The sequence below is a fragment of the Sturnus vulgaris genome, chromosome 5 (genome assembly GCF_052056855.1).
Source record: "Sturnus vulgaris isolate bStuVul1 chromosome 5, bStuVul1.hap1, whole genome shotgun sequence".
Taxonomy (NCBI): Eukaryota; Metazoa; Chordata; class Aves; order Passeriformes; family Sturnidae; genus Sturnus; species Sturnus vulgaris.
Window position 1 is genome coordinate 72,835,379 of NC_142247.1, and position 14,063 is coordinate 72,849,441.

The 14,063-nt window shown below is 42.8% G+C and overlaps 1 protein-coding gene across 1 annotated transcript in view; it reads left to right on the forward strand.

Annotated features, from left to right (window-relative positions):
* Positions 1–14,063, forward strand: part of EXOC4 (exocyst complex component 4) — a 309,923-nt gene that overhangs the window by 17,098 nt on the left and 278,762 nt on the right. The window contains exon 3 of the mRNA XM_088165994.1: positions 4,492–4,686. Within this exon, the coding sequence (XP_088022120.1) occupies positions 4,492–4,686 (195 nt within the window). The remainder of the gene's footprint in view (positions 1–4,491; positions 4,687–14,063) is intronic.

The window sequence follows — 14,063 nt, forward strand, 5'->3', positions numbered from 1 at the left end:
GGAAACCAGTGGGTAAGGGCTGCCTTAGTGTTCCAAATTTCAGATTTTATCTGGGCATGAAAGGCTTGGCTCCTCCCCCTGGGTGGGGCATCTCCCAATGGGATGATGGAATTTTATCAGCCATGCACTGGGACCCAATGGGATGATGGAATTTTATCAGTTAATTAGTGGGACCCAGTGGGATGATGGAATTTTAGCAGCCATGCACTGGGACTCCATGGCCCATTAACAGGAGATATCTCCTGGAGGGAGGATGGGCTGTGGAAAAGACAAAGAAAAAAAAAGTCCCAGCTGTTTAACACCTGACCCATTAACAGAGGATCTCTCCCATGAGATCAGGACCCCTGCTCCACCTGATTTCAAGGGATGGTGATAGAATAAATACTTTGGGCACATCTTTGCATTGTAACCTAGGACAAATAGAAATGATAGCCAGTTCTGATATAGGAGAAAAAGAATTGCTGAGCCAATTTTACTGGATACCTAAGAAGGCTAAAGGTATGTTAGTATGTGAGTTGGAAGGGGCTGTTATGACTTAGAGCAAAGGATAAATCCACCTCAAACAAAAGATGGTTTTGTCAAGCAAAAAGATTTTCACAGGCAAACAAGAAAGCCAATGTTGCAAGAAGAGAAAAGATCTCAAAAGTTTTCACTGCGAGAAAACTGAAAAACAACTTCTAGCTTAAACTGTAACATACTGACCTTTTGTGATTGGAACATAATAACATGAATATGGTAATGTTAGTAGTTAGGAGGGGCTGTAGGTAATAGTAAAGGTGTTGATTGGTTGTCATGTATTAAGATACTCTGTAGTGAAAAGTATATAATGCATTGTAAGCAGAACCAGAGTGGCTTCAGATGAACCCACAGCTGATGCTGAAAAGGCTGTGGGCTGGGCTTTTGTCACCCATGACCCCAAATTGCTGTATCATTTGGATATAATAAACAGAATGTTAAAGAGCCACCTGGAGCCCTGCATCCCTCATTTCAGCTCTTACACCTGAGTATTTCTGTGCTCCTGTCAGCTCCACAGGCTGTGATCCAGCTGCAAATCTCCTTTTTGCCTGGCTGCTGTTGTTTTATTGGTGGTTTTGTTACCAGTAACCACCAGTGATGGAAGCTCCAAGCTCCCATTTTAAGCTTTTGTTTCTCTCTCTGTTTTTCCAGCTTCTCATCATCATTCTGAATGGAATGAAAATTGAGTTGAGAAGGTGCTGTTACCCCTAAATTCCTGCTAAATTCCCACTTGGACTACTGTGTCCAACCCTGTTGGAACAGGTCCAGAGGAATCCATGGAGCTGCTCCAGGGCTGGAGCCCCTCAGTTCCCAGAGATCCAGGCTGGGAGAGCTGGGGGTGCTCACCTGGAGAGGAGAAAATTCCAGGGAGAGCTCACATCCCCTTGCAGGACCTAAAGAGGCTCCAGGAGAGCTGGAGAGGGACTGGGGACAAGGGACAGAGGGACAGGACACAGGGAATGGCTTCCACTGCCAGAGGGCAGGGATGGATGGGATCTTGGGAATTAGGAATTGCTGGCTGGGCTGGAATTGCCAGAGCAGCTGTGGCTGCCCCTGAATCCCTGGAATGTCCAAGGCCAGGTTGGACATTGGGGTTTGGAGCACCCTGGGACAGTGGGAAGTGCCCCTGCCATGGCAGGGGCTGGAAGAAGATGATTTTTAAGTTTCCTTCAACCCCACATCTTGGCATGATTGTAACTCTGGGCTAGGCCTGAGTGCCAGGGACTCTGTGCCACTACAGGACCATCCATCCCTGCTGTTGTCCCAAGGTGTTTCTCACTGGCAACATTTTCTGGAGGATCTCACTGAGAACAGAAGTTGTTAAAGTCAAACTGCAAGGTGGATGTGAAGCACAAAGCTTTGCAGTGCCCCTGTTCATTTATTGTCTGGGCATGTTGCTCTCAGGTTTTTGAAGTCTCCAGGGCTGCTGAGCTCACACCGTTCCATCTCATCTTTTCATGTTTTGCTATCTTGGCCTCCAGCCACCTCCTGAATAGTCTGGGTGATTCATCAGCTTGCTTTTTGCTCACAGAATATGAATTTTGATACGATTTCCAAGCTCAGCTGTGTTGTGTGAATGCCCGTGAACTCTGTGCCCCTGAATCTTTCTGCATTTTGAGTGCTCACACTTGGGTTTGGTGCCAGTAAATAACTCTGGCACTCGTGCCTGGGGACTTGTTTGAGCTGCTCTGTCCCTGCAGCAGCAGATCAGTTCTTTGGGCTCCTATCTTGCATTTCCTGTGCAGTTTGCTGTACCTAAACTTTGCAAACCAGGCACCACATTTTTCTTACTTTATTTTTTTTTTTCCTTGCTCTGTGGAAGTCTCAGCTTAAAACTTTTCCCAGCAGTGCTTTAGGAGCAGCAGATTTTTCCCCTTGTGGGGTTAAATACTGACCCTTTTGGCTTTGAAAATTCATTTAACATTTTCAAAGAAAATGAGAGCATTCTGCTGCTTTCCAAGGGTAAGGGTTCATTCCAGGATTTATGGACAAAGCTCAGCACTGTGAAAGCAGAGATCAATTCCACTAAATTTGAAATCAACTGTAGGCAGTGGCCTGGTTTCACACAGTGTGCAAAGCTTTGCAGAGGTCAACACAAGCAGAGAGTGGTGTGACCTTTGGGTCCCACCTAGAAGAATGACTCTGAGGGTGAGGGACCTTTTGGTATTTAAGTTTGCTTTATTAGTTTTGGTCAATATGTATTGAAGTGGTTTTTGACCTAATCTCACAGGAGGCCCCAGATCTGGTTTGTCATCAATCTGTGTTACACTCCCAGGCTTGCTCTTGGTGTTCCCCTCTGTGCAAGGTGGCAATTGTACAAGTGACAGATATTCCAGATCCTTCTGTGGATCTGCCTTTTGTAGTCAATTCTTGTGGGAATTCCTGGTGGGAAAGGTTTAGTTTTGTGTTTAACTACAGAGGTGTTGCCTCTGTAAGACTCAATTACAAAACAGAGCCAATTTGGGCTCCCAAGGGGGGATTTTTTTAAAAGATTTGCTGTTCATTCCTTGCCCTGTTCCCAGATGTGGATGGAGTTGATAATCTTTCTTGCAAGGACAGGAGCAGGAATGTCTGGTGAGATTCCTTCTGGCCCCATGATTGTTTTGCTGACCTAGTTTTGCTCTCTGTAGTTGCAGTCCACTGATGAAGCTGTGCCAGGTCAGTGAAACATTTCCAATTAATGTATTGAATAGGGATTAGATGGGAAATTATCTCAGTGTGTGTTTTAGTTTGTTTCTGCTTTTTAGGACACTCTTAGATGTGGGGTTTTTGTTGTTGTTGGCTGAGGATTTTTCCATGCTCCTCTTCAGGAGGACATTTTGGAGTGCACTATTGAAATCTCACCCTCTCCTGCCTCTGGACAGAGGCTGCTTTATGGAGCTGTTGTTATTTACCATTGTCCAGTTTTGGTCCATTGATGTATTTTTCACATATTTTTTTTTTTTTAAACTGCCTTCAGGTGAACCAGGCAGGAGAAAGTGCAGCTGAAGTGGGATTTGTGGAGTGCTTGAAAGGTTCATTATTTTAAAAATAAATTGAAGGGCTCCTTCTGAGTGTCTCTCTTCATGTGTAATTCAGTGAGAGTTCAGCCTGAGATAAGGTTGGGCCCCAAGTATTCATAACTTATCACAAAACAAGAGTGGTGTGAAGGCAATGTGTGAAGCTGTGCTGCTAATTACTTCCACATTTTAGTATGTATTGTTGATTTGCATTATGCAGGAAGAGCTAGGTTACACTGACCTTACCAGGGAGAATCTGAAAGCAGGGAGTTGAGAGAATGGAGAAGGAAAACTCTTGGTGTTGCCTGAATAGAGAAAAATTAGAGATTTTGCCACTTGGAAGATGGCATGAGGCTCAGAACCAAACTGAATGGCAGCACTAAAGGGTTTGTAATAGCTTGATGAAATAATAAAAATGCTGATTTGAACTCATAAATGTTCTGATTAAACCTTCTCTTCCAAAAAAAAAAATTGGTATTGCTCAAGTTATTGGGAAAATGGGTTTACTCTTAGCTGGTCTTGTTTCAAGGAAAGATACCAAACTTGAGGAAAGGAGGAGATGTGCCAAAAGGTTTGATATAGTTTAATAAAGGTTTTTTTAAGATGAAAAATGTTTGCAGCAGGGAAATTAGTGGTGGCTTATTTCTTCCACAGAAAATTGGATTCTTGCTGCTTGCCAGAATACTGAATTGGTTTTTGGGAAATGGCCTTGGTTGTGGTTAACAGGATCTGGTGTTTAATTGCATTGTGGTATTCAGTTAAGTTTTCACTAGTGGTATCAAACTTGGATTGAAGAATATTTCACCATGAGAGAAGTTCAGTTTTTATGATCTGTGCAGTTCCCTTCAACTAAAGCAGTGAAGGAAATCAGATTTGCTTTTAGCTTGGTGATATTTTTCCCAATAAAACAAACGTGGGCAAGGGCTGCTCTCAGTGCCAGGTACAGATATCATTAACCCTTGCTGTGCCGCTGCAGGTGAAGGAGAACCTGCTGTCCTGCAAGATGCTGCTGCACTGCAAACGGGACGAGCTGCGCAAGCTGTGGATCGAGGGCATCGAGCACAAGCACGTGCTGAACCTCCTGGATGAGATTGAGAACATCAAGCAGGTCCCTCAGAAACTGGAGCAGTGCATGGCCAGCAAGCGCTACCTCAACGCCACCGACATGCTGGTACTCCTCCTCGTGGCTCCTCCCCCTTCCGGTTGTGGCTCCTCCCCCCCTTCCCGGTTGTGGCTCCTCCCCCTCTCCCCGTTGTGGCTCCTCCCCCCCCCCCGTTGTGGCTCCTCCCCCTTTTCCCTCATTCTTTCTTTTGCTTTATTTTAAAATTAATTTTCCAGACACCTGTCTGGACACCGTCTTTCTTAAAATCTTATCGATTATTTCAAAGCCGTTTTTATTAGAAAAGCAACTGTCCTGTGTCCCTCCTCTTTCATCCCCAACGTGCACTCACAACTTTGGTCATTATTCAGAGGGGAGAATTTTTGCACAATTTAGATGGGTTTGCCTCATTGTCTTAATGAAGGGATGAAGTCTTTAGGTTTATGTTGGGCATTGGGAGGAGTTTGGTCACAGAAAAGGTGATTAGAGGTGGGAATGAGCTGCTCCGGGAGGTTTGGAGTCCCCACCCCTGGAGGTGTCCAAGGAATTCCTGGATGTGGCACTCAGTGGTGAGGATTTGCCATAGGTTGGACTTGATGATCTCAGACATCTTTTCCAACCTAATTGGTTTTGTGACTCTTATTCTTTTCCTGGGGCTCTTGATCTTCTCTGCTTAGTTCCAGATCTTGTTTAATCTCTTTTTCTCCCTTCCATCAAGTGTTTTTTCTCTTCAGTTCCATCTCTTTTATAAGCTTGCCTTTCAGTTCCAGTCTTGTGCAGCAGTTAGAAGGTTTCTGGACTTCTCTAATTACAATATTTCTTTCTTTTTCTAAACTTAACAAGCACATTTCCTTACCAGGCTCCAGTCCTTCCTTTCCTGGAACTGTTTTCTAGGAATAAAAAACAAGAGAGGTGATTTTTCTCTTCTCAATGCTGACATGTGGAGTGCTCAGTCCAGTTCTGCCTCTCCAGTAAAGACAGATGGAGTTACTGGGTCCAGCCCAGTGGGGAATTAAGGGATGGTTAAGGAGCATCTCACACATGGAGAGAGGCTGAGAGAATCCTCAGGGAGATGTTTTGGATGGTTATTATTGTTTCCTGGCAGAGTGGATGGAAATCAGAGCCAGACTCTCCTCAGTGGTGCCCAGGGATGGGAGGAGAGGAATGGGCACACTCTGAAACAAAAGGAATAATTTGACCCTAAACCAGCCCATTTTTACTGTAGGGATGGTTGAACACTTGAACAAGTGTTCAAACCAGAGAGATTTTGGAGTCTCCCTCTGTGGAAAATTAACAGCTCCACACTGGACATGTCTCTAGGTGTCCATGCTTGGGCAGAGAATGGATTTAATATTCTCCAGGGTCCTTTCCCTCCTGAACCACTCTGTGATTAAAAAGTGGAGGCAGAAGTGTTGCCTCAATTTCTTACTCCTTTTTACCAGACATTACCTTTAAGGCCATCTTCTCATTACCTTATTTTGTTGATTTTTTTTTTTTTTCCACTTTAGTCCATTGTTGTCTCTCTTAGCTGTGCCTCTTCACTTCTTTTTAATAAGTCATTACCCAACAGGAGAAAAAGCTGGAAATTGTCACCCTGAACTTTAATTTCCTCCTTTTTGCTTTATTTTATTTTACCTTCAATATGACTTTGTAAAACTTACCTTGTTCCCTCTGCTACATTTCCCACAGCTGGATGCCACTCTCATGCCATGGCCCGTGGAACCCCACCTGCTTTTTGTTGTTGCTGTCACATCCTCGTGTCTGGTTTCACTCTGCAATCATTTTCCTTTTGTTTTTCTGTTCCTCCCCCTGTGCCAGCCCTGCTGCAGTCACAGGATCATGGAATGGTTTGAGTTGGAAGGGACCTGAAATCTCATCCAGTGCCATGAGCAGGGACACCTTCCACTGTCCCAGGGTGCTCCAAGCCCCATCCAGCTTGGCCTGGGACATCTCCAGAAATGGGAGAATCCAAGTGTGGTGTTTGCCTGATGTTTTCAATTGTTTTCAGTTGTAAATTAGGTGTTCAGTGTAGGCACCAAAACATGATACTCACAGTTGTCATCAGTATGAGTTGAAATGTTGGTGCTTTTTTCACCAGTTTGCTTGGTTTGGGGTTTTTTTCATGGGTTCCTTTTTCCATTAAAAAAAAACCAAACAACTCCAGACAAGTAATCTATTTCCTATTTGAAATCTGTGTTAGTAAGTGTAAGAAGAAAAATTACCTTGCTTAAGATTTCTCATACATTATGCTTTAGAAACGCTTTTCAACCTGTATATTTGATATCTTCCTGGTTTGCAATATTTTGTGTATGTTTATTTTAAATATCAACACTTATGTGTATACAAATGTGTGGTTGGGTGAAGTTGCCTGTGGCTATGAGAGAGAGAGACAGCATTAGATCTCTCTGATTTATAGACTTCTGCAGCATTTCTGTTGCTGCTCTCTGTTTGGTTGGTTTTTTGTTTTTTTTTTTTTTTGTTTTCAGCATAGCAAACGCTTTCTAATAAATCAAATAATAATGATACAAAAAGCAGCTGTTAGTTCATGGGCTTTTTTGAATATATATCAAGGAATGCAGAGAAACCTCAAGTGGAAATTGAACACTCAATTTCAGCCACTCGTTGACACTTGCAGTTCTCATTTGAAGACAAATGTGCCTGTATAAAGAAACAGTAATTCACCTGCATTTGGAGCTTTTCCCTGGCCAAAAATCACTGCAGGCTCATTGGCTTTTGCCATCTTGTGTTAACACAGCTCTGTGAGTGTTGTAATCACTCACTGGCTGTGGGATAATTCCTTTGATATGATAGGAATATTATGTAAAATCATGCTTGATGTGTCAGGGAGGCACAGTGTCCATAGATCTGCCTGTCCTTTGCTTTCATTCCTCGAGGCAAACAGCTGCTCATGGCTCAGGAAAAAGCCCAAAACCAGGAGTTTGGAGCCCTCACCTTGCAATTACAGCCCTGATTAATGCTGTTCCTGTAGCCCTGTGATCCATACAGTCAGAATGAGACCTTTAGAGCCCTGTGCTGCCTGCATGCAATCCTTCCAAAGGCATCATTCCAGCCTGCTGCATCCCATCCCTGCAGCCTGCTCTTTGTATTCCACTCACATTAATTGAAGTAATTTTGCCACTGAAGCGTGTTTCAAACCTCTGCATTTAAATTGAAATTTTAATTCCCTCATTGTTTGGAAAAGAAGGCTGAGGATGGCTTGTTACAGGTTTCATTATCACTCAAAACTCTCCAGCTGCTGGTTCTAATGTGCAGTGACTGAGTAATGCAGGCAAGGATTGTTAATAAAAGACTGGCAGCTTTTCCCAGTCGGATAAACACAATGCAGAGGTACTTTGTGACAGCTTACATTTGTATGAAGTTAAATTTTTTTTTTTTAAGTGACAGCTTTTTTTTTTTTCTTTTTTTTCTTTCTGATTCTGTATCCAGCCAGAACAAGCACACAAATATCAGTTGTTCCTCCAGCATCTTGATAATTCCAGGATAACAGGCAGTAGGATCAGGTTTGCTGTCCTATAATTGCACATTACAGGGTGTCTAAAAGAGCCCATTTCCAACATCCTTTGAATTGTGAAGCTTTGGAGAATTTGGGAGTGTCTGGAACAGATAAAATGCCTGTTTGAGCTGGAATGCATTTTAGTCATTTTCCATTTCTTTATGTGCCTGTTTTATAGAGTGAGTTTGTACATTTGCCTGAAATGGAGCTGTTTTATCACAGGCTGAATTACTGACAGCAATATTCACTTTTATGGGGCACTTGAGTGCACGTGCAGCCATTTGTGGGTGGTTTTTGTTTAATGTAAAACAAGAAAAAGGTTCAGGGGGGGGACCTTGTGGCTCTGCACAACTCCCTGACAGGAGGGGACAGCCTGGGGGATTTGGGATCTGGGAACAGGGACAGGAGGAGGAAATGGCCCAGATTTGCACCAGGGGAGGCTCAGGTTGGATATTGGGGAGAATTTCCGTGTGGGAAGGGCAGTGGTGGTGGAGTCCCCATCCCTGGAGGGATTTAAAACCCCGTGGATGTGGCATTTGGGGACATGGGCCAATGGTGGTTCTTTTCCAACCTCAACAATTCCCCAATTCTGTGATCTGCTATTGAGGGGAAATTGTGACCCAGGAGGAGCTTCCTAAGAACAATCTCCAGGGAGAGGAGCAGAGCAGGGGCCAGGGACAGATTTGATGTCACCTCCCTGCAAGCCTGAGTTTGGCTGCTGCCATGAGGAATCCAAGTTCTTCCAGAGGAGATGTTTTGGGAATGCTCCACACCACCAGAAGCCAGAGCAGAGATGAGCAGCAGTGACCAGGACAGGAGATTCACCCTTGGAGGAAACAGTTTCATGTCCAGTCTCTCCAGCACTGGGCTGTGCATTGATTATGCTCTGCATAGTAATTAATAAATTAATTAGCTTAAGATTGTGGAGATCTGTGCTGTTACTTTAATTCTTCTGATTCTGCTGTTGACACATGAGGTCCCCATAGGGAAAACTTAATGTTTGCCATTTGTTTCTATAATTTAAGAGCTGAAATGCTGGAAACAGTGAAGAAATATTGTTGAATAAAGTAATTCAAGGTCATGTCATATAATTAAATAAAAACTCTTTAGGCTACTTTGGTTTTATGTCTGGATTTGCCCTTGTGGCAGGTAATAAACACTGAAAGTGCAGAAATCTGTCCATGGAATAAGAGGGAGGGTCATTGCTATTTCCAGCTGAATTAATTGTTTTTATTAGGAAGACAAGAAGGAAGAATGAAGGTAGGAAGAAGAAAGGATGGAGCCCTTTGATTTTTCTTCACTTCACTTCCCCCATGCTTGTGTTACAGAGTGAGGAATTTTGTTTTCCTCATGGGCACATCTTTCTCCTCTGTATTTTTTTCCCAGAAAATAAAAAGCTGTCAATATTTTGTTTCTCCAGAAGCAGGGAATGCTCCAACACCTACTTTTCTTTCTTTCCCAGTGTTAAAGACTTCAGGTTTTTAATATCAGGAAAATAATATATTTTTATATTTCTATATATTTTTATATTTCTATACCCTGCTCTGCTTTCTCATGTAATAGCAGGATGATTTTTTTTTTATTAAGCTGATTGCTTTCTCACTGCACATTTGGCATTTTACAAAAAAATTGGTTTTTTTTTAAAAAAAAGGCAGGACTTTCCAACATCACTGAGTGATTGGGTGACAACAGAATGGGTGGTAGAAGTGGAAGGGGTGTTAATAAGTGGAAATGCTGTGCAGAAATCCTGCAATCCCAGAATGGTTTGGCTTGGAAGGGACATCAAAGCTCACCCAGTGCCACCCCAGCCATGGACAGGGACATCTCCCACTGTCCCAGGCTGCTCCAAGCCACATCCAGCCTGGCCTGGGACACTTCCAGGGATCCAAGAGCAGCCAAAACTTCTCTGGAAAACAAATGAAGGTGGCACAGGACAAGGAGACAGAGGAGAAATTCAGCAGGTCAGGGATATCCTGGAGAACAGTGAGGACAAGGAACTCCCCTTGCTGTGGGAATAGAGAGCCAAGCTTTAAAATATTAAAATGTTTTCTCAGGAGCTGAGATGTTCAAAATATTTACCCTCTTCTTTCTCATCCCATAATAAGCAACTCATTCCAGGGAAGCTGTGGCTGCCCCTGGATCCCCTGGGACATTGGGAGGTGTCCCTACCATGGCAGGGGTGACACTGGATGAGCTTTAAGATCCCTTCAACCCAAACCATTCCATGATTTTTTTTTTTTTTTTCCTCCTCAACAACCTGCAGTGCTCCTCACTTTTCTGTGCACTCCCATGTTCATCCTCTGGAAAAGCCTTTCAGCCTGGGCATGGCTGAGAAGTTTTTATTTGATTTTTATTACTTGACTGCAGCTGCCACCTGTGGCTTTCCTCAGGATGGCACAAGGAGAATCTTTCAATTAAAACTGCCTTGTAGTGAGTGAGCAGAGTTCTTATACCTTAAGTAGCCTGGAATAATGAAATAAATAAAAATAACAATGCACTTCTCAGCCTGCATTTTATTTACTTGCCTGCCTTTCAGCTGGAACAAGGAAAATCAATACAAACACTTTCATTTTGTTTCTGCTCATTCCTTAGTGCAGCACTGGGATTGCAGGTGCTGCCACGGATGAGTTTTATATTTTGGAATTAAGTAAGTGGAAATAAGAGGTTTGTTTGGGATTCTGTAGAAATGATTTTATAGGTAAATTTCAATTTTGGCTCGGCTTGAAATTCTCTTTTGACAAGTGCCCATCTCCAGGGTTGTATCTCATTTCATGTGAGGTTTCTCTTAATTATTAATAATTGGCAGATGTGCTGATTTCTTAAGGCGAGGGACAGGTGAGAAAGAGGCACTTTGGTTTTTTTTGTTAATTCCGTGTATACCTGGAATATGTTCTGGTGATTCACAAACCCATGGAAATCCTGGGCTTTGTGTGCCTGAAAGGTCACAAGGAGGATCTGAGAGCATTTGGTTTGTCCAGGTTGAGTTTGGTACAATCCTGGTAAATTCTTTATGCAGAAAGATTTAGGGGTTTTTATTTTTAGATTCCTGTTGGTTTTTTTTTTTTTTTCCTTAAATACTACTTTGATTATTTTTAAAATCAACTTTAGCCTAGTTTTAAACCCATTAGAACATGGAATTTCTGTCCTTTACAAACTTTTTTTTTTTTTTTTCCCCCCTGGGCACAGTTATGAATGACTTGCTCTCATTCTTTTCCTGCTGTAATTTGCATTATCAGGAGAGTCTGTTGCATGAAATTTCAGCACCCAAAGCTGCCTCCTTTGCATGGCCACGTGCTTGAGCCCAAGTTTATTTAATAAGAAAAAATCAGGTTGTGATGAAGGTGGAGCAGAGTTGGAATACAGAGGATGCTTTTCCAATAATCATTGGTCTTTCCAGGAATTCTTTTTTAAACTCTGAGGTGTAAAACAGAATTGTATCCCCAGTAAAACTTTGCAGCAACACCATGAAAAAAAATTGTTGAAGGGCTATGAGACACTATAAAATAATCCAGATAAATCTGATTGAATTACTTCGAAAAAGCAGCTTTAAAGCTGGTGGAAAGGTGTAATAAATTCAGTTTTACTAAAGCATTTGAAACATTTGGGATGAAAATGGAAATGAGAAATGAAAGCAAAAAGTCTTGGGTAATTCTGTGATGCCAGGAGACAATTCTGCCATTTCAGGGAAGTCATTTGTCCATAGTGGTGGAGAAATTGCAGAATTTGTGTTCGGGTCCAAGTGAGCAGTTGGATAAAAGTCTTGTTTTTTTAGTCCCTCTCTTCCTCGAGCATCACTTTTGGTTCCAGCACTTTGTTGCTAGAAAGACATTGATGAATTACAGCGAGTGGAGGAGGAAGGAGAATGATTGATGGGTGACTGAGGCAAATGCAAAAGAATTAAATTTTTGTAGCTGGAGGAAAGGACAGCAAGTGAGGAACATAATTTTATAAATATTTAAAAGTTTGCAGAGGGAAAACAGTGTTTGGTCATTGCCATTGGAACACTTCAGAAAAATAAAAACTGTTTGTCCTTTGTGTTAAGGTGTTTCAGAGCAGGTTTGCCCAAAATAACCTTTTAACTTTTGTTAAAACATTTTTTTTCTCTCCTTCCCCCCTCAGATCAGTTTTCTTGTCCCAGGATGAGCTGTTTTCCTGCTAACTGAGCAATTTTTTTGTGTGTCTGTGGCTCAGAATCTTTCAAAGTGATTCTCCAAACCTCTCCCCCTTTTTGTGCATCTTTTGCTCACAAATCCTTTCATGCCACGAAGAGGAGTGAGTTCAGCTCTTCCCAAAATCATAATCATAATTTATAGCTCTTTCTTCGCTTTTTGCATCTTGATTCTTAAAAGATTCTTAAAAGTGAACAAAATTGGGAGCAATTTCTTCCCTCGCCTGAATATCCTTGGTGTTAACACCCAGTGCTGTCCTTCAGCTCCTCATTAATCCTCATTCCTGGGTTCCTTTGCTGGTTTTAGGGAGAAGGAGGCAGTGCTATCAGGAATATCATCACTGATCTCTCTGCTTTTCCTGTTTTCCATGATTTTTACCTGAAGACTCTCTGCTTTAAGATCACCAGAGTGGTTTTTATGTTCAGGCTCATTTTAACTAATTCCTATTCACTGATTTATCTTGATGCCACCTCAGGCTGTGCTGTGGCAATTTGGCAGCAGATAATTCCCAACCTTTGGATTTCTTATTTCTAAAGTTTTCCTTAAATCCCATTATTTGGCTGGCCCATCACTTTTCAACTTCATCCTGATTCACCTTGCAACCAAAATACTGCAACAAATCTAGAGCTGGAAAACAGCCTTGATAAAACTTGTGTCAAGGTTGGAATTAAAAGATAGAAATGCAGTGTACAGCAGGTTTAATCAGGTTAACACTTGTTAAGTGTTGTCAGCAGTGGAGGCTCCAGGTGCTTCACAGATTTTTGGATTTGGGGTGTTATTCTGTGATTCCAGCCATGATTCTCTGCATTGTCCATCAAAAAAGTGGGAATTTTGCAGCCTTAAACTCAGGAGCTCCTTGTTTATTTTATTGCTAATAAACTTACGAGTGATTTGGAGTTTTGAGGTGGGTAAAAATAGAGAAGACAAACCAACCCTGCTGAAATAAATGTTTTCTCACTGCTCTCAGGTACAATCCATGTCCAACAGCTTTATTGATTCACCTCCCTTTCCTCAAGTTGCTTTTTCCATGGCTTTTGCTCAGTCTGTCACAGCTCCTGTGCTGAGACAGTGGGTGGCACAGGGATTGGGTGGCACAGGGATTAGGTGGCACAGGAATTTGGTGGCACAGGGATTGGGTGGCACAGAGATTTGGTGGCAAAGAAATTGAGTGGCACAGAGATTTGATGGCACAGGGATTGGGTGGCACAGAGATTTGGTGGCAAAGAAATTGAGTGGCACAGAGATTTGGTGGCACAAGGATTTGGTGGCACCTGGGAGTGTTTCTTGCTGCTGTTCTGCCTCTCACAGCGCTCTGGTTCACAGGTTTGGGTTGGAAGGGACCTCAAATCCCATCCAGTGCCACCCCTGCCATGGACAGGGACACTTCCACTGTGCCAGGGTGCTCCCAGCCTGGCCATGGACACTTCCAGGGACCCAGGGGCTGCTCTAGGAATTCTTTTTCCTCCCAAGGAAGAGAGGGATCAGAATTGTGGATGTTGTGTCTCTTTGCCCACTGCCAAGTCCCAGAAGCTGCAGTGTGAGGACTTCCCTGTTCCCCAGCAGTTTCCAGGCTCAGTCCTTATCTCCTGCACGTCAGCTGCAAATGGAATTCAGTGACCTGCTCGTTTAGATCTGCCTACACTTATTTAAGCCGGTTTTTAGTCATTTTCCTCTCCTGTACCTTGTGAAAGTGAGTCCCTTGTAAAAGCAGCAGATCAATTCTCCTTTTAAATGTCAGCATTGTTGTATTCACCAGCGAGGCAGCT